This window comes from Pezoporus flaviventris, unplaced genomic scaffold (assembly GCF_033815535.1).
Source record: "Pezoporus flaviventris isolate CSIRO_AGI_PZ_B2104156 unplaced genomic scaffold, CSIRO_AGI_Pfla_v1 ptg000007l, whole genome shotgun sequence".
Taxonomy (NCBI): domain Eukaryota; kingdom Metazoa; phylum Chordata; class Aves; order Psittaciformes; family Psittacidae; genus Pezoporus; species Pezoporus flaviventris.
The window spans coordinates 73,298,494-73,317,102 of record NW_026892555.1 but is presented as its reverse complement, the minus strand read 5'-3'; the positions used below and the strand labels follow the sequence as shown (position 1 = coordinate 73,317,102).

At 47.9% G+C, this 18,609-nt stretch overlaps 1 protein-coding gene across 4 annotated transcripts; it reads left to right on the top strand.

Moving 5' to 3' along the window:
* Positions 1-976: 976 nt before the first annotated feature.
* LOC133267147 (serine/threonine-protein kinase SBK2-like) lies at positions 977-12,808 on the top strand. Of its 4 annotated transcripts, none has more exons than XM_061449206.1 (4): positions 977-4,023; positions 10,463-10,658; positions 11,382-11,584; positions 11,835-12,808. In XM_061449206.1, the coding sequence occupies exons 2-4, from the start codon at positions 10,472-10,474 to the stop codon at positions 12,402-12,404; spliced, it is 960 nt and encodes a 319-aa protein (XP_061305190.1). In that variant the 5' UTR covers positions 977-4,023; positions 10,463-10,471; the 3' UTR covers positions 12,405-12,808. The 4 variants fall into 4 exon arrangements, with proteins under 4 accessions (XP_061305190.1, XP_061305191.1, XP_061305192.1 ...); XM_061449207.1 differs by lacking the exon at positions 977-4,023 and adding an exon at positions 6,820-7,238; XM_061449208.1 differs by lacking the exon at positions 977-4,023 and adding an exon at positions 9,972-10,048.
* Positions 12,809-18,609: the final 5,801 nt, after the last annotated feature.

Sequence of the window (18,609 nt, the reverse complement as noted above, 5' to 3'; positions counted from 1 at the left end):
TTTTGAAGAGACAGTGAGCAGTAATTTGTGTTCACCTTTTTTATTCCCTTCAAGGTTTTATTATACCTATTTATTATAGCTAATACAGCTTCTCTCCTCTGTCATCTTTTCTTTAGAGAAGAAGGCAGTGTTGCAGGCAGCCAGGAGCCTATGTCACTGGATGTCTTTCATAGAATCACAGAATGAACTAGGTTGGAAAAGACCTTTAAGATCATCAAGTCCAATCATTACCCCAGGAGAACATTTTTCCAGGAATGATCTTGGCTGAAGCTGCCCTGGGGAAGCATGAACTGGTCTCGAGATGGGCCTCCTGGCACTGTGATACTATGATACCCCTTGCCAGTGCCAGAGCCCAGCTGACCTGTGTGCCCCAAACATTCATCCATGAGCATTCCCAGCCCCTCCCTGGCCACCTAGATGTGTCAGAAAGCAGGCACTCGCTGCTGGTACCCCATGTGGGACCTAACTCTGCCTCCTAATTTTGTGGACAGCCCAATGAGAGGCCTGTGCAGTGCCTTGGCATTAGATGAGACAGTGACACTGGGACACTGTCCCAGCAGCACTGGTCCCTAGGGTCTGGTTGCTGGAAGATGCTTTGCAGGGCACTGAGCAGCTGCTCTGTGAAGATGAAGCTGTAGAAATGAGGAGAGGAAAGCACAGGAGGGGTCAGTGTTCCTCAGGGACTAGAAGCATCCTTTGCCTTCAAGTGCATTGTTAGAGGCAGACATGAAGCTGCTGAAAAATTGAGAAGTAGGCATGAGCCATAGTTTTGTCTTGTCCCAAGGGCACTGATAGGTCTTGATGGCTTTGACCAGCCTCCACCTGCAACCTTTGCCCATGGGACCAGGAGCCCCATTTCAGCTCAGCCCTGGGTTTTTAGTCTTTGTCTGAACTGTATCATGGTTACCTCCATCTCTTTCACAGCTGTCTGTCCATAGACACAGTGTCTCTGGAGCCTGGCACGTGGACTGACTTCCTGTCTTGACCTCAGAGCTGCCTGGCAATCACTGGGCTGTGTCTGGCACTGGCTACCAGACTGACCCTGACCTGCAGCTTCTTACCTGGACCTTGGACCTGCTTCGTCACCACAAGATCACCTGATGAATGAGCTCGGCTGAACCCAAGTCTATCCCTGGGCCTGTCCTGCTCTCATCTTGTGCAAAACTATGGGAAAAGCCCACCCTGGCACCTGGGCAGTGCCTGGCTGTACCTGTGATGACAAGAAAGTCATTGAGCTTCAGGAAGAAGGCTAATGTGCATCCTAAATACTGGTTATTGTATATCGTTTTAAGCCCTGGAGGACAGGCTGGGAGAGATTACAATAGATTATTACAAAAATAAGCTATTATGAGTGCCTCTCCCTGTGCTGGGGTAGAAGGGCACCGCCTCAGCATTGCTCTGAGGCATTTGGATCAGTGCTCAAAGATTCCAGTGGATTAGCACTGCCTCTTGCAACCGCTTTGCACCCAACACAGGGTGTTTGGAGCAGATATAGTGGTCAGTGGGTGACCAGAGGCCTTGGGTCCAAGGGGCTTTGCCAAAGCTGGGGGGCATGGCTGGGAAGTACCTCTGGGGAGCAGGGCCTGGGCTCAGCACGAGCATGCTGTGATAGCTGGCAGGCGAGGTGGGACGCTGTACGGCACTGTCAGGAAGGAGGCCAGCAGATTCCTCAGTGATGGGATAGCTCTGAATGACCTCAGCACAAATGGTTGGCGCAGCTGGTGGACTCTGAGCACCCTGCCTGTGCTGAGGAGAGCCAAGCGCCCCAGCTCTCTGTCCAGGAGGCACCCCTCACCCTACAGCACCCCGCAGCACCCTGTAGCACCCCGCTTGCTTGCCTGCCTGCTGAAGCTGAAGGGGACAAAAGTGTTGGCAGCTCACAGAATTGTTAGTAGAAGAAGTAGGAAGTCAATGGGGAAAGTCAAAGAGCTATTCCCTTCTCAGCATCAGGCAAAGCTGGCTCTGAAAAGGGTTGAGTAAAATTGAGTGCTGGAAATTAAGGCATAGTGACTGTATGAAAAGCTACCATCAGTGATGCACTGGGTAAATGCTTATGGCCCATTTGAATATATACAGATAAACTGAGTATTGCCATAGACTACAATATTGAAACAGCAGTGCCATTTATATTCTGGTAAAGGAGCTTGATGTCTGTGTTTCAGCAGCTTTCTCTCACACATGCCCTTGTTAATAAGCCTCCATACCACCAAAGAGTGCTCTCTTGGGTTCAAATGGCATCAAATCTTCCATCACTCTAGATGCTGTTGGTGCCTCTCATAGTACGGAATGATGTGGGTTTGCGTAACTCTGAAACAGCAGTACAAACCTCCTCACCCAACTTACTTCCTTTGGAAATCACCAAAGTCGTTGGCTAGGGACACTGTGAAAAAGGGTTCACACTAAAGCCAACACTGGAGAAACTGAGTGTCCTGCTAACGGTGTGTTGGAACAGGCAGTCTCCTCAGGGGCTCTTCAGGTGCTTGCTGGAGCAGGGCAAATTTCTCTGTGAAGGGGCAGTGTTCTAGTTGCAACTGTACCTCTGGTATCATCTGGCTGGAGCACTGACAACCCTGATCCTTTAGAGCTGTATATGGTGTGTACCTGAAGAACTGTTGCTATTCTGATGGGAGTGAAGTGGGCTGTTGTGTGTATGCTAAGGAAGGGGATAAGGGAAGAGAAGGAAGTATTATAGAGGTGTGGGAGTCCTTCTTGATTAAGTCCCTTCGCTGCACCTGCTTTAACCCAGCACATTGAAGACCTTTCCCAGTCTGTGGAGCATCCTTCAAGAATGAGTGTGAAGGAGCAGCCTGGAGCGGCACTAGACCTGTAGGCCATCAGCACCACAACCTCAGTCCCTACATCTTATCCAGAAGCACAGGGATGGCTGGGAGCCTCACTGCTACTCAGGACTGAATCTTCTTGCCTGCTCTCTGAAGAGAGGGCAATTACCTGCACTGGAGACCCAGAGTACTTATGGTTATGGGGCTGCTCTGCTCTCTTCTGGGACATTGTCTTTTACCTCTGTCTTCTCAGCCCTCCTCATGAAACTGCATCCCCAGAGGTAGCACAGAGGCTTATCGGGGCAGTTCAAGCCCTACAGGTCCCCTACATGGCCCCAGCTCTAGGGAAGAGGGAGGCCCGCGTCACAGCTGCACGCATCACTGCTGCAGATACACAAACTGATCTATCTCCTCAGGAGAAAAAACAGTGCCTCAGAGCCAAGATCTAGGACCCACATTGTGTCCATGACCCCAGGAGCTGCTTTCGTCTCCACAATCACGTGGAAGGAAGCGGACTTTGGCACAGGACTGTAGCCTGGGTGCAGGTACTGAGAACAGGTGAAGTGCCTGCAAGTCACTGTAGTTGTCATTAATAATTTCAGCTTCATCGTAATGCTTTGTGGTAATGGTGTGTGTGAGGAGTCTGACCACACTGGGCCCCTTGAAGGGACCTTGGACCAGTTGTAGTTTGTGCCTGGTCTCTAACGCTCACTGACACTGGCCGTCTTGGTAGCCAAGGGCAAGCTCTGACAGCCCACAGTCATTCTGAGCCTTGCCATCAGGGACTCTTACTTGGCATAGCCCCAGAGCAAGGCCCATGCACCAGCACAGGGAGCTGCTTTGCTCCCTCAGCTGTAACGAGAGCCCAGGCTGGAGGGAAGGGCTGAAAAGGGTGGGTCTGCTGAAGGGTCCCTTGGGCTTATGATGGTATGGCTAGAGCAGAAACAACCACTCACTCTGATCCATGCAACACGTCCCTCTCCATAGACAGGGCAGATGGATACCCCCTTTCCCCCCCCCCCGGCTCCCCCTCTTTTCTTCCCTCCTGGAGGTCACCTTCAGCAGGGAGGCAGCGTGCCCCCAGGACCAGAGGCAGGGGGAAGGGGCGGAGCGTCACGCTTAGCCCCGTAATGCCTGGCAGCCCCCTCCGGCTGCTCCGTGCAGGCTGAACCCAGCCTAGAGTCTGCGGCTGGAGAAGGGAGGGAGTCCACGGCTGGCTGTCAGTGCTGTGCTGCTGGAGAAGGTGAGCGGCTTCGTGCGGACAGGGAAGGAGTGTGGGAAGAGAAGTTACAGCCGTAGCGGGATGAAGGAGACAGGGCAGGAGCATAGAAGGGCACCCACCCCTCACAAACTGGTTTTGGAGACTCTAGCATAGCGTGCCGGCAGAACGTGGAGTGCACCCATTTCCCACACCTGGTTGATGGTGAGCTCCTTGGGTGTCTCTGCCCCAAAAGGTTGGTTTTTGTCTGGTTGTGTCCAGTGAGATGGTGCCGTAGTGCTGGCTGGTTGCTTGGGAGGAGGGTGTGATGGGGCTTGGTCCCAGTGAGACTGTGTGTGCCATCTTCTGCCCGAGGAGGCTGCTGTGTGGATGGAGATTGTGGTATACTGCTTGCTGGGGAGAGGCTTACAGGGCTCTCTCTGGGGAGGCTGTTAGGTGTTTCTGCCCGAGAAGAGCGATACACGTTTCTGTAAGGGACGGCGATGCGGTTCTCCACAGTGATATTAAGCACTAGTCTGCTGACCGCTTTTAGAAAGGACCCCATAAACCTGCCCACAGAAAGGCCAGAAACAACCACAAGGATAATCTTTTCAGGTCCCTTGCGTGTATTAAACGTGGTTTGCACTAGAGTGGACCTTATGGGGAAAAAAATAGTGCCATTCTTGAGTTGAAAGTTCCAGAGATGGAAGGATATTCTTCCACTCTGTTTGATGAGATTTTCAAGGATAAATGTCCTTCTTCACAAGATATGCCCTTCATCTGAGGTATGAAATTGCCTCATTTCAGCTTCAGCTATTCATTTTATTGTAAAGCTTTTATTAATTATAATGCTTTTACTAAGGGAGAACCCTTTGTAGTGAAATTCTAGTGCCCACAAAGGTATACACAGATGACGGAGTAACTTCTTTGCTCTCTGTTTGATAAGCTAAAAAGACTGCTCCCCTGGAAGTTTCCCCTGTAATTGGAAGCCCCACTGTCATTCTGTCATTCTCATGGTTCTTCTCTAGTCCTTTTTCCATCAAACCATGAACACCAGCTCAAGCTTGCTGATCTATGTTTTCACCGATACCAGTAAAATATAGAAAGCATCTAGTAGCTAGTTCTGTTAACCCGTCAGCTAGCCTCTGGAGGAGTTCAGGAAATTTACTCTAGAAACCATCCTTTCACATCAGTATGTTTTTAACATTATAAAACAATCACAGAAAAGTAAATAAATAAGAATGCAAAGTAGAGCACATGGAAGGAATACATTTCTAATCAAAACACAAACCCCGCTGGTGCACAGTGTTCTCAATTCTAGTGAAGATGTCGTCAGCAGGTGGCCAGCTTTTCAGAAATACAGCTTTCCTAACTCAGCTGATTTTCAGAGATTAAATTTCAGACTGTCTCAGGGCATCTGTGTGTAGGAACCTCTGCAGAAACCAGAGTTCACTGTAGGAGGCACTTCGCCTCAGAACAGATCTCTTATTATGATCTGTCTCAGTCTAAGTAAAGCTGACCGGCTATATCTATTTTTTTTTTTTCCTAATTTAGCATCAGAAAAATGCTATTTTGCCTCTTGCTGCTGCTGATTCCTGTGTCTGACGCTTCTTGGGCATTCTCTTCAGCAAAGTAAATGCAAAAGTAACATCAGTAACCCTTGTAGGGCCAATCTTCTAGGGTTGCATCTGTATCCTCATAGATGTATATCTGTATCACTGTAGATTCTTTCTAATGCAAGTCTGTATCACCCTACGTATTAAGGTCTGCAAAGTGAGGCTATACCACATCTACATTTTTGGGTTTACATAGTGCCCATTTTATTTACAAAGCAACATGAAGAACTTAGATTTATTTTATTAATATGATGTTTTTGTTTCCTGTCACACAATGCCAGGCTAAATTCCTAAATTTTTTTGTCATTTGAAAAACTTTTGTGTGCGTGTACGTGCATGCACTAGTTTTATCAAGCAATGCATTATCTACCTAAACTCGTGTTGTGTCATTCACAAACATTTTCTGGATGATTTCAGTGCTTTCTTCTAGATCAATAACAAAGGTAAAAGTATTCTAACAGGGTCAGGATCAAACAAAATTAATTGTGTGGAGTTAGGACACCAATAAAAGACAATAATATCCACTGTACTGTGCTTATTTTTAAATCCATTAAAAATATGAGGCTTATTGATTTTGACCAATGGCATGATTAATTTGTACAGAGCGCTTTCAGAGAATGGTCAGTGAATGGGATGTTTCTGGCTGTGCTGTTTGAACCAATACTGGGCTGAGAACTGCTCCAAACTCTCACCAGTGATTTAGAGGTTGATGGGAAACCTCTGTGGATAGGGTCCTTCCACAGCCCCTAGACAGAATGACTGTGATGGTTGGATAACAACAGAGACACCAAGTGATCTGAATTACTTGATACACTAAATCCATTTGAGCAAAATGCGATTTATAAAAGCTGGTGGGAAAGTATTTAGGCAGAAATGCAGCAGGCAACACCCAGAAAGGGATGTGAAGAGGAAGTGGAGCTTTTCCTCCAGAGCCCTCAGTAATTTGAAAAAACTCTGGAGTCATGATGGATATATGAGGCAGGGCAGCTTCCCAGTGTGTCAACCAGAGAGGTTGTGGAGTCTCCATCTGTGGAGGTACTAAAAACCTAACTGGACACCTATATATCCTTGGGAGGATATATATTCAATATATATTCCTATATAACCTGCTGCAGCTGCTGCTGCTTGAGATGAGGAATTGGATTAGCTGATATCAAAAGGTCCCCTTCCAGCCTAAACACCTCTGTCATTCTGCCATCATAGCACTATTTCTGTTTCAGGTTCTTGACATGTATGGAGTGCTTTTGTGGACCAAATATATTAATCATTTTGGTTGAAGAACCAGAATAACATTACCTAGCTAAGACACTGTGTCTCCATAGGCTAGCTCCTCCTCAGCTCCTCAGGAAGCTGGAAGGCATCTCCTGGTGGTGGAAAGGATGTGAATTTCTTGCTGCTGTAATGAGAAACTCTTGTGGGGAATTAGGGTTTCTCACACGTTAACAGCCTGGAAATAAGACCTATAGCAGGGATGAAGCACAGGAAGGATAGTGGATGAAAGAACAGTTTTGAATAGGACCCTACCTGCTGACTTCAATACAGCACAGCAAAAAAGTGGGTGCATCCTGGCCAGAGCCCTGGGGGCCTCCTCCTCAGTGTTTGTCACTCTGCAGAAGGCAGATGGCACTCTAGAAGGTAACAGAGGTAAATACAGCGTACCCAGACATGCTCTACCCACTGGTGACCCAAACTTGGACCTCACTTAGCTTCCTATGTAATGGCAGTGGTATCTCAGAGAAAGACCTGACAGCTTTGGCTGTTTCCTAAAGTATGGACTGTATAGTGTAATTGGTTTCCTCAAGGGCAGCAATGGCCAAAGCCTGAAGACTTTTCTGGAGTGACTGCAGCTGGGGCTTCCTTCATATGGAGCCCTCGTCAGACCCACAGTATTGTCATTGTCCCACAAGACACTCTACCCATATCCTCTGGTTGATCTTTTTTTCCATGCTGGCTATTTTACTTTGATGGTCTATTCTGTACCTAAAAGTCTGCCCTCCCATGTCAGTGGGGCCATGCATGGAAGTGAGGATCCTTGGCACCTATACTGCAGTTCACTTGAAATGTGGAGTGGAAGGACAAAAGAGTTTTTGGGATTATTTTTTAACTGCAAAAGCTTATGTACTGAAATGTTTTGACTCCCAAAGCTGGAGTAAGAACCAAGAATATTCAGAGAAGCATATCCTCCCATTTACAAAAGGAAGTATTTAATACCATAAATAGAAGTGATGAATCATTTAAAAATAGAATAGATGAATCAGATAATAAATAATACAAATAAAATTAATTAATAAGTATTTTAAAATGACATCATTATTGATTAATACAGTGAGTGGATGCACTGAGAAGATTCTAACCTTTGGGTTGGATAGCACTAACAGGTGGCCAGCCTACAATGGAAGAAATTTTATCTAACTCAAGTTTGAGAAATAAAGTTATCCAAGAAGATCGTGAACCATTTGCTAACAAGAACTTGTCCATGACCATGAATTTGACATAGGAGAAACACTGTCTTACAGAAGAGATCTTTTAGTTGGGTTTTTCCCCTCCTCCCAAATATAAATCTAATGTGTTCTGCACAAGACAAGCAGACATCTCTTCTGTTGTTTCACTCCCTGCTTATTGTGGCTTTAGCCTATTTAACATCAAGGGAGGTCTATGCCTTTCAAAAGTCTATTACACTTTAAGGTTTTTTTTTTCTCCATATTCCTAGCTAGGTCTCTAAAACACTCTTTCAGATATATGTTTTAACACTTAAATGTGGCAACACCAGTTTGGCTGGGCAGCAAGCAGGAGGACATCAGAGCAAAATCTCTGAAATACTTTCCAGACTTTCTCTGTGAGTTTCTCACCAGCCTTCCATTCATTCCCTCCCGTGCATACACTAGTTCATTGTTGAACTCCCCACGGACTTTACTAACTTTCACTGCTGTTGGCTCTCACACCAAGCCAAAGCCTTTGAAGAAAAGTAGGGCAAATTACTTTGTACTTCTGAACTGGGTAAGACTTAATGCAGTCTGAAAGAGGGAAGGAAAAAGAAAGGGAACTTTGCAACAGTCAGTCCCAGTCTCATGTATAAATCCAGCCCTTTTGTCATTTTCCTAGTTTTAAATAATTCTGTTGCTAAATTAGTGGATTCTTAAGAATGACCAGATTAATTGAAAATTATTGGAAATTGAAAATTGAAGGAACTCTAACAAGCTCTGGTCACAGACAGAACAATGTAAAAACTAAGGGAAAAGGCTTCATACTTTCTGCTCCCACTCATATTCCCAGGATGCCATCTTCCTTTTTAGCAATGATGTGAGGTCTTACTCCCTCCTCTGAAGGTGTCGTGTGTCAGAATATTTGATGGGAAGAGGTCCTGAGTTTGTAGGTGCAGAGGTGAGCCGCCAGTTTTACACTAGGGCTCTGTCTCATTGCACAGTGTTTACGACATATCCGAGAATGCTGCAGCCTTCGTGCTCTTGGGTTGTTGGGTTGCACCCTGGGCTGCATTAGGCAGTGTTACCAGTAGGTCAATGAAGATGATCCTTCCTCTCTCCTATTGAGGCCACATCTGGGTCCAGTTCTGGGCTTCTCAGTGGAAAGATATGTGGACAATACTGGAATGAATCCAGTCTGTGAAAATGATTAAGATAGTGAAGCATCTCTTGTACAAGGAGACGCTAAGAGACCTGGGACTTGTTTAGCCTCAGAAGCAGAAAGCTTGATGGGATCATCTTGTTGATGTGTATAAATACCTGTAAAAAAGACACTGCCAGATTCTTCTTACTGGTGTTACGTGACAAGGCAAAAGGCAGTGGGCCTCAAATACAGAATTGCTATTTAAGCATAAGAAAAAACTTTTTTTTCCATAAAGGTGATCGAACACTGGAACAAGTTGCCCAGAGCAGTTGTGGAGTCTCCATCCTTGGAGATAATCAGAACTGGGCTGGACACTGTCCAGAGCAACCTGCTATAGTTAACCTTCCTCTGAGCAGGAGACTGCACTAGGTGATCTCTGGAGGTACCTTCTGACCTCAACCGTGCTGTGACTTTGGTTCTGTGACCTTGCTCCAAAGCCAGGAGAGTCTCCCAGGCCCAGGGTGCCTGCGTTCAGAGCACAGGGAGGTAGTCAGGGGGAAAGTGATGCCATAGGTGCCTTAAAATGTTGCCTTGTAGCTGGCTGGGGGGCTAAAAAGCATTTCTCTGAAATGGGTCTGAAGCAGCTGGCTGTAGGTCAGAATGCCATTGATGTCCAAGCTTCCTTCCTGCCCGGGTTTCTTGGCTGCACAGATGAGTGACTGCGTCAGAAATGTCAGCAGGCATGTGAGGTACTGAGCTCCCTTTGGCTTGCTCTGAGCACGCTGCCTGACTAGTAATCCCTTTTTTGTCATGGGCTAGATGTGCCGCTGCCTAAGGAACAGGCCTCTCTCTGCTGCTACCTCAAGGACTTTCTTCAGTAAGAAGTGAGGGTGAGTTTCTGAGTAGAGAGGCATGGTCTTGCTACAGTAGGCTAAGGAGAGTAAGATGACATGGTACCTTGGAGACTAGAATAAGAGGAGGCCTGAAAGCCAAGCTGACACAGAAAGGTGATCCAGGTCCTTGAAAAGAGAGGCTCCAGGACTACAGTTAGAGTCTGGAGGCCAGAAAGGATTAGAGGGTTGATGGAGGTTCTCTTCAATATGGGACCTGTTACATGATGAGGGGCTCTGCCCAGGGGTGTACTGTATAAAAGCACAAGCTCAACTCTAGCACATCTGTGAAAGTACTCAGGCTCCAAGTGGCAGAAGCACCTGCTGCCATGGCATGGTTTGCATGGCGAGTTTGATCTGGTTTTCTCTGTGCATGTTGTGATGTTCCTGACTCAGGCTGTGGTGTTTCTGCAGCACTCATCGATGGCCGAGAGCTCAGCTGTGGCTGCAGCAGCAGCAGGGACAGCGGCACCAGCCATGCTAGAGGAGCTCCTGGAGATCACAGCTCAGAGCCTGGTGCGCACTGAGGTGGCTGAGCACTATGAGGTTATTCGGGAGCTGGGCAGGGGCAAATATGGCCACGTGATGTTAGTGACCCACAGGCAGAGAGGTAAGGAACGGACTGTGCCCTGTGAACCACTATGCCTTGTTTCCTCTTCACTCACCAGAGTGTTGGGTGGGCTGGTGGTTCCCTGGGGCCAGGCACCAGGCACCATGGGGGTTCCCCAGGGAACGCTGAGGACAGGACCTCCCCAGCCAGGCAGCATCCCATTGTGCTCAGGGGACAGACCAGAACATCAGGCAAAGTTATACTGATGAGGCAGGTGCAGGGTCAAGCTGGGAAGTCAATCCACAAGTCAGGATCAATAGGACTAGGCATTGACACGGATGTGGTATAGCTGGAAAACAGCACTCCCACCACGTAGCTCAGGCAGGGAGTGAAGCCCCAGGCCTGAGCTTAAATGGTGCCCTAAGGCCCATGGATAGAGGGTGTGAGTAGAGGTCTTAGGTGGAGTTGGCCAAGGCCATTAAGGCCTAATAGCACCCACAGAGCCCTGACACTACTCTTCGCCAGTAGTCCCGGTTGAGACTGATGAGCCTGTGTAGCCTGACTTTCCCTTGTGCTCCTGTGCACTGACTGGCTCAAAATCCATACCAGTGGCAACAGCTGGTCCCAGATCTGGTGTCCACAGGATATATCTACACAAAGCTTTGGGTCAGAGACCTCCCTGTGGCTGTGAGTGTCCAGTTCCATGGCTGCTCAGTGCCCTCTCAGTTTGGCTTTCAGGAGAGTGACTTTCAGGAGAGTCAAACCCACTCTTCCTATTCCCAGGGACTCCTATGGCTCTCAAGCTGCTACCCAAAGCCAGTACCAAGCTGCACACCTTCCTGTATGAGTATTGTGTGGCACTCTCCCTCGCCGCCCACCCTGCCATCATCGGCATGTTTGGAATTGCCATTGAGTCCAGTCAGTACTATGGCTTCCTCTACGAACCAGCACTGCACAAAGATCTCATCTCTATCATCAAACCCCGGGTGAGTGCTGATGTAAGGCCATGGGGACTGGGACTGTAGCATTTGTCCACTGTGCGGGCTGGCTGGGTCAGAGGGAGGTAAGGGCAATGGGCTGTTGCATTGATGTCTACAGCATTGAAACAGCTTCAGGCTTGCAACACCAGAAATACAAAGGTCTTCCCCAGTGCAGAGCAGGCAGGTGGAAGCGTAGCTAGCAGAGCTGCCAAGGTGTCATGAGTAAGTTGCACTGCCTGTCTGTCTCTCTGGGCAGGATGGGATCCCCGAGCCAGCCGCTAAGCAGTGTGCCAAGCAGCTCGTGAGCGCGCTGGAGTTCATCCACAGCCGAGGGCTCGTGTACCGTGACATCAAGCCTGAGAACGTGCTGCTTTTCGATCCTGAGTGTCGACGCATCAAGCTGACTGACTTCGGGCTTACACGGCCCAAGGGTACCAAGCTGAAGCTGGTGGCCGGGGTAATCCCCTATACCGCCCCGGAGCTGAGCAACACCGCTGATGCCCAGGGGGTGCCCATTGACACCAGCTTGGACGCCTGGGCCTTTGGCGTGCTGCTCTTCTGTCTGCTGACTGGCTACTTCCCCTGGGAGCAGAGCCTGCCAGATGACCCTTTCTTTGAGGACTTCATGCAGTGGCAAGAGACAGGCCTGGAAGAGGACCTGCCCCGCCACTGGAAACGCCTGACAGCTGAGGCTGCCCTGATGCTGCGGAGCCTGCTAGCCCTAGATCCTGCCAAGCGTTGCCCCGTCAGTGGGGTGCTGCGCTATGTCGATCGCCCTTGGCGACTGGAGGATGGCAACAGCCAGGAGGCTGCAGTGAAGCCCTAGAGCCTGTTCCCCATAGGGGCAAGATGGCAGGTCTCACCCTGCAAGGGACTTCAGAGTGTGAGGCACCATGGTGGCCTGGGTGTGAGAGGCCATGGTGATCCAGAGGGCAACTTCTTTGTTGTCATGGAGCCAAGCTCCTTCTCCAACTGATGGTCCTCACCCCATGGTTCAGTGCTGCCCAGTGCCACCTGCTTGTGCTTCATTGGGGCTTGAAAATATCCTTCTTTTGGAAATAACTGTCCGTGTGTGAAGCACCCGCTCGCTTCCTGGCCACAGGGACTCCAGGGTGTTTTCTAGGTGCTGCAGTGCCTGCCTTGTCTCAAAATAGAGCAAAATATGTACTTTTGTGTTTGCGTATGTGGCTCTTTTCCCTTCATAATAAAATGTCTGTGGGGTCTGCTTGATGTGGGAAAGCAGGGGCATGACAGAGCCTGCTGCCATCTCAGGACAACCTGTACATGGCAGGGACCACCCCTCGATGCTGCCTGGGCCTCCACCAGAATCCTTGAACGGTGGCTTCAGGCTGGTGGGGTGGAGGTGCTGGGAAGCTCCCAGCATGTGGCTGCAGATGGTAGCTGGGCACTGATGATGGTGTTGAGCACACCTCCCTCCCCGTACTGCTTTCAGATCCTAAGAGAATGTCCTTCATGCTCTCAGATGCCCGGTTACCGCTCTAAGAAGGTCCTCCTTCTTCCATTTCTTATCACCACTTTAACCCTTCCCTAGCAGCACATATCTCCTATCTCCTAATCCCCCGGTGTCCTTCTAGGTGCACATTTTAGTCCTGGAAAGAGGTAGCAAGTAGAGAATTAGAGGTTAGAAGCTCTCATTACTTTACTACCTCTTTCCAGTCCCCAGGATTATGCTGTTGGTAATCCTTCCCAGCTCCTAGCCTGACCCTATTGCTGGAAACATGCCCATCTTAGTTTCCATTCTCAATGGCTTAGTAACTTTAAAAAATGCACTGGTCCAGCACCATAGTTTCTAGTATCCCAGCTTTTTTTTTCACCTCAGATACTTTCCTGCACACACTCTTCCGTAGTTGCCTGACGTCCAACTGTCTTTTGCCAGTATCTTCTCACCCAATGGAATTCTACTATTACTTACCTTCCTCATTAACTTTCCCTTTCTGCTACCCATCACCTGTTAAACACCTTTCATTCATCTTTCTCTCAGCAACATCACCTTCATACTACTCTCTTGTACTTTTCCTGCTCTCTACATCACTTATCCCTCATGTCTTTCTTCCAGCTCCCCAACCTACTTTATGAACCATCACTGCGCTTGCCCTGTTCATAATACATTTTTCTTCTGTCCACTTCCATATTTTATAATCTTTCATTACCCCAAAAGATAATGAGTGCTGCACAACTTTGGCCTGCTGAGATTTGGGTTTAATTACTCTTTGATCACTGTAGGAATAGCACAGGAGTGTTAAGGTACCAACACCGTAGCTGTGTTTAAAGTGGAGAAGCCCTAACGGTTCTAAAGGCCAGGTAGCTGACAACTATCTGATGAAAAATAGTGGAAAATCTGATACAGATGATTGCTAATAGTGAGTTATAGGTTAGGAACATGCCCTTTGGAATATGATACTCAGCATTGTTCGCTAAAAATGTTGTGTCCGATAAAGTAAATTCATAGCATTACAGTACACAATTTGTAAGGCATGACCTATTGATATAAAGGAAATTCGAGTATGCTGTATTGATTAAGAAGATGTACTATGACAAGCCAATAAAGCATAGTTAAGTGAACTGAGAACTTTTAGTGGACAGGAGAAATAATTGTCAGCTGGAAATGCTGTCTGGTTATTTTGGTTGGTTTCTGCAGGGATCAATATTTGAAAACGATCTACATTTCCATCCATGATTTGAAGGTAAATACAAAACCACTACAGGTGGAACACTGACATCTTTGGGGAAACAGATAAAACTGTCTGATTTCAACAGGACCAAGCATGTCTTCTTGCAGAAGCCAATCATGTTGATGAGGATCAGGGATTCAGTGCTGCCTGACAAAGATGATGTGACAGAAGCTACTGACAGTGAGCAATGGCAATGAAGAGGAATGTTTCTCTTTCTCCTTTATCACAGAACCTTAAGACTTTGGCAGAAGGGGTTTCTGCTTCAGGAAGTTGTGTGATACATAGCTAAGTGATGAAATCAGCACTGTGGCTGCAGCATATGTGTGATGGTGATACGAGCAGGGTAACAATGGAGCTAGCACAGCAGCGCGCACAGTGGCAGACCTGCCTCGATCCAAGCCCTCAGCCTGGTCTCCTCTCCTCAGCGGCTTAACCATAACTGCAGCTGGATTTCTTAAATCAGTGAATAAACAGACCTGTTGAAGCCCCCCCAGGGGGTCTGAAAACAGATCTGCTTGTCCCCATCACCCCCGCAGCAGCTGCTCGGAGAGGCTGAATGGAACGGAGCTGCGTGCAAACATGCTGGCCCTTCGCACACACAGCCACTGGTGCAGGAGAGCTGGCCGGGTGCCCCGCACTGTAAAGGGTAACATTTCAGCTAAGGCAGGCACTAGGATCTGGTGTCATACCCGAAGAGGCATCAGGCGGCTCCAAAGGGGAGGGAAAGACCCAGTACTTCACTCCTCTCCAGGGTGGAACGAAGAGATAAATTGGGTAATTACAGAGCTCGCCAGACTATGTGAATTCTGGCAGCAGCATCTGTGGTCCAAGAAGTGTGAATCCAGGCACTAGTGCCTAGTGCAGCATACTGCATGCACAGGATAGGGGCATGGATCCAATGGCTTTTGGTAGGACACATGGCCTGTTTCTGGATTCCCCAGTGGACCTCACTACAGATTCTGCTCCCTGTTCTGTGTGTACACTCCTGAATAGTCATGGTCAGCAGCAGCCTGGGGTTTGTGATACAAACAAGAACCTTCAGAGTGTATGGAAGGTATTTGCCAGCACTTTGGTATTGTAGGGGCAGGGTGATGAGTCGAAACTGGATCCATTAATTGGACATATCCTTTAGTCATAGCACTCCTTACGCATAGGAAGTGTTGGTAAGAAAAAGTGGAAATGAATGCTCTTTGCTACAAAGATGGGAAATCGCAGGCAGATAGGAAAGTGATTAACCCAGGCTATGATAGTGGTCAAACAGTGGCACAGATGAGTCATCTCAGAATTAAAATGTTGATTATTGAAGGGAACACTTAAGCAAATTATCTGGGCTAACCACAGGTCAGCAATGCCCCCAGCGCATAGACCATATTGTGCTGCTGCCTAGACTCACGACAGAAAGGGGAGAGTAGGACCAGGGTGGATAGCAGGGCCAATGTAATTTCCTCCTATATGAAGATTAATGAAAGTCACTCAATTGGACTGGCTGACTCAGTGAGCAAAGGCACAGCAGAGGTCCAGCCTTCAGGACCTCTCCAGTTGGGCTTTTGGTGTAATTTCTAGAGCGTGGAGCATATAATCTTCTTTCTACCTGGTTGACTGGCATTATGTCACTTCCATCCCTTCCCACTTAAACATTGTAAGATATCATTAGTGGGACTGTGACTGAAGATTTTTAGGAAGGTCAGCAAAGGAATAATTCTCCATATTTCCCAGAGTTCCTTTGTAACCTTGTTTCCTGAGCAAGACTGCATGCTGACCATCGCGTGTGACCCTTCCGTCTCTGCACACAGATGCCAGGAGACTGTAGAGGGACCCAGAAATGAGTGGGAGAAAGCATCTCAGGGAATGCGATAAAGCAAATGCAAGACAACATAGTGCCTGTGCCTCCCTCCACCAACACTGCTTATTCTTGAGTTTTGACTTTCACTTCAAAGACAAAGCAGGCAGGACCTTTGATAAAAAAAAACCACAAAATATGACCTGTTGTGAACAACTGTCCTTCTGAGCACAGGGATGGAAAGAGATGATGGAATTTGTTGCCTTTCATTCTTCTTCGCGTAGGAACATTTTGGCAACAACTGCAACCCAGCTGATGTGTTCTAGAGCTGCTTGTAGCTGAGAAGCCATGAGAAGTCATAAAAACCCACATTGTCATGCCAAAGGACAAAGAGCTACAGGATTGAAACTGTCTGGATCAGAAGATATGTGGTTCCTGACTGGGAAACATGCAATGGCTCATGGAGTTTCAGCTGTTAGCCTGAGTGGAGATGCATGAACTGGAGGGAAATGCTTTAGAAAAGAGATCAAAGGTGTTTGATCTCTGCCTTGGTGTTTCCCACATCCTGTAGCTTGGGTTGCACAGTATCTTATAATTTTAGTTCTTGTGTTGTGCTGGGCTATCTGCGTCAGTGCTGACCACAAGAAGAGAACTGACCACTACTAAATCCCGCAACGATTCTCCAGTATCCTTGGCTTCCCTACTTACAGTCTGTTCAAGGTCTGACAGCCAGCCGTGCCAGCCAATAGTCCAGGCTTGTCCATATACAGTCCTGCCTGTTGCTGTGGGTGTGTTTGTTGTTTTCCCCTGGGCTGACAGGCAGCTGAGCATGTTTATAAGCCCTGTGTCTTGGCCCAGATTTGTGCAGGAGAGGGAGGAAGGGGGATTTGGCCTGGCCCAGTGTGGTGACAGAAGGTGGTCACAGTTGTCATACAGACTAATTGCACTTCTAACCCTTCTTTGCTGTTTACAAGCTGCACCCCACTGAGGACACATGTCTCTGGCCGGCTCCTGTATCTCTGAGTTAAATCACGAGGCTCCTGCTCTCGCTTTAGGCCCTGATAGCCACCTTCTGTGTGCTAACTCGGAATGCAGCTTCCACCTGAGCTTTGCTGGCAGGTTTCTTAGCAGAGAGTGAGAAAGTATTCATATCTTAAGTGGTATAACAGTCTGTTATTTAGTTTGTATCTGATATCTAGCTATTTAGAGCTGGCTTCAGGAAAAACAGCCCTGTTGCCATGATTGCTGCTGAGATGTCTGCAAACAACCACTTGAAACAGGCAGATCTGAGTCCCCTTGCTTTGTCCCCAGAGCTACTCTGCACCTGGCTCACCTGGTTATTTTCCCTCCTTCAGCTCCTGAGGAGCTTTGAGGGGTCTTCTTTGTGTGATACTATTTCTTTTCTCTCCCTTGCTTGCTTTTCATCCATCTTTCTCACTCCTCCAGCCCTGCTTCTGTATCACTTGTCCATCCACTAAATTTCACTTTTATGGGGGTTGTCCTGCTGCCGAAGAGTTATCCCTTGATACAAAACCTTGGAAGGCTTTGCTCTCTCAAGAAGCAATAAAGGGTGCTTAGTGTACAACCTGATGGCTCCTTTCACTTGGCTGGGAGAGGTGCTACTCTCACTCATGACTTATTTGAATCACTGCTGATGTGGGGAGCTGTAGCAAGAAGAGGCATGCACTTGTGTCCTCAGGTTATACCCATACTGCTCACAGTACTTCAGAGAAGATTGCAGCACCTTTACCCTACCAGGACTGTTTATTGTTCATCTAGAAACATAAGTAAGCACTTCCAAGAAGAGCAGCTGCTGTTTGGGTGCTTCTGGTAGCAGGGTAGGAGTGGACTTCAGCAGGCAGGTTGGGTGGCTTCTATTCCCAGTGCTGGAGAAGGTTAGGGCAGAGGGACGCTGGGCCTCCTGGTGACTCTCTGCTTGTCTTTGAAGATAACCATTGCCAACCTCTGTTTGAGTTTACTGTTGCTGGGCTACCCCAGGAACTGCTTAACTGGTTGGTCTCTTCTGTTCTGCTCCATAATGGAAATCTGAGGATTAAGTGAGAGCCACAATAGGCAGCCCCTGAGAAGCCTGCCACCCTCCCACTGGTTCCTGACTGCATAAGGGCATGTCAGGAATTGGATAGGGTTGGCAGAGATCTGGCTGTAACAGGATGCTCCTGTCCTTTTCTTCTGTCACTGCAGGAGAGAGATGAGTTTATGGCATATGGTATGTGGCACTGGCCAAAGGAATGGGGGGGGGGGGGGGGAAGGAACTGGCCACTCACAACCAAGAATAGCTTTGGTTCAATGGGTGGAAGCCTCACTGATGAGAAGTCTGGACACAGGGCAAAGTCCTGAGCTGTAAGTTAGGTCATCCAGTAAGCTGGGAGCAGTATTCATTAATCCTGACTTCATGTCTCCTTAACCAGTAAGGCGTATTACAGTTCTCTCAGAGTTAGACACAGAATTGGAAGACTTGATCCTGAGTTCTCATTTTCCTTTCCACCCCTTCTTACCATTAGCTCGTACACCTTGGACTTCAGCTTAGGACTGTGTTC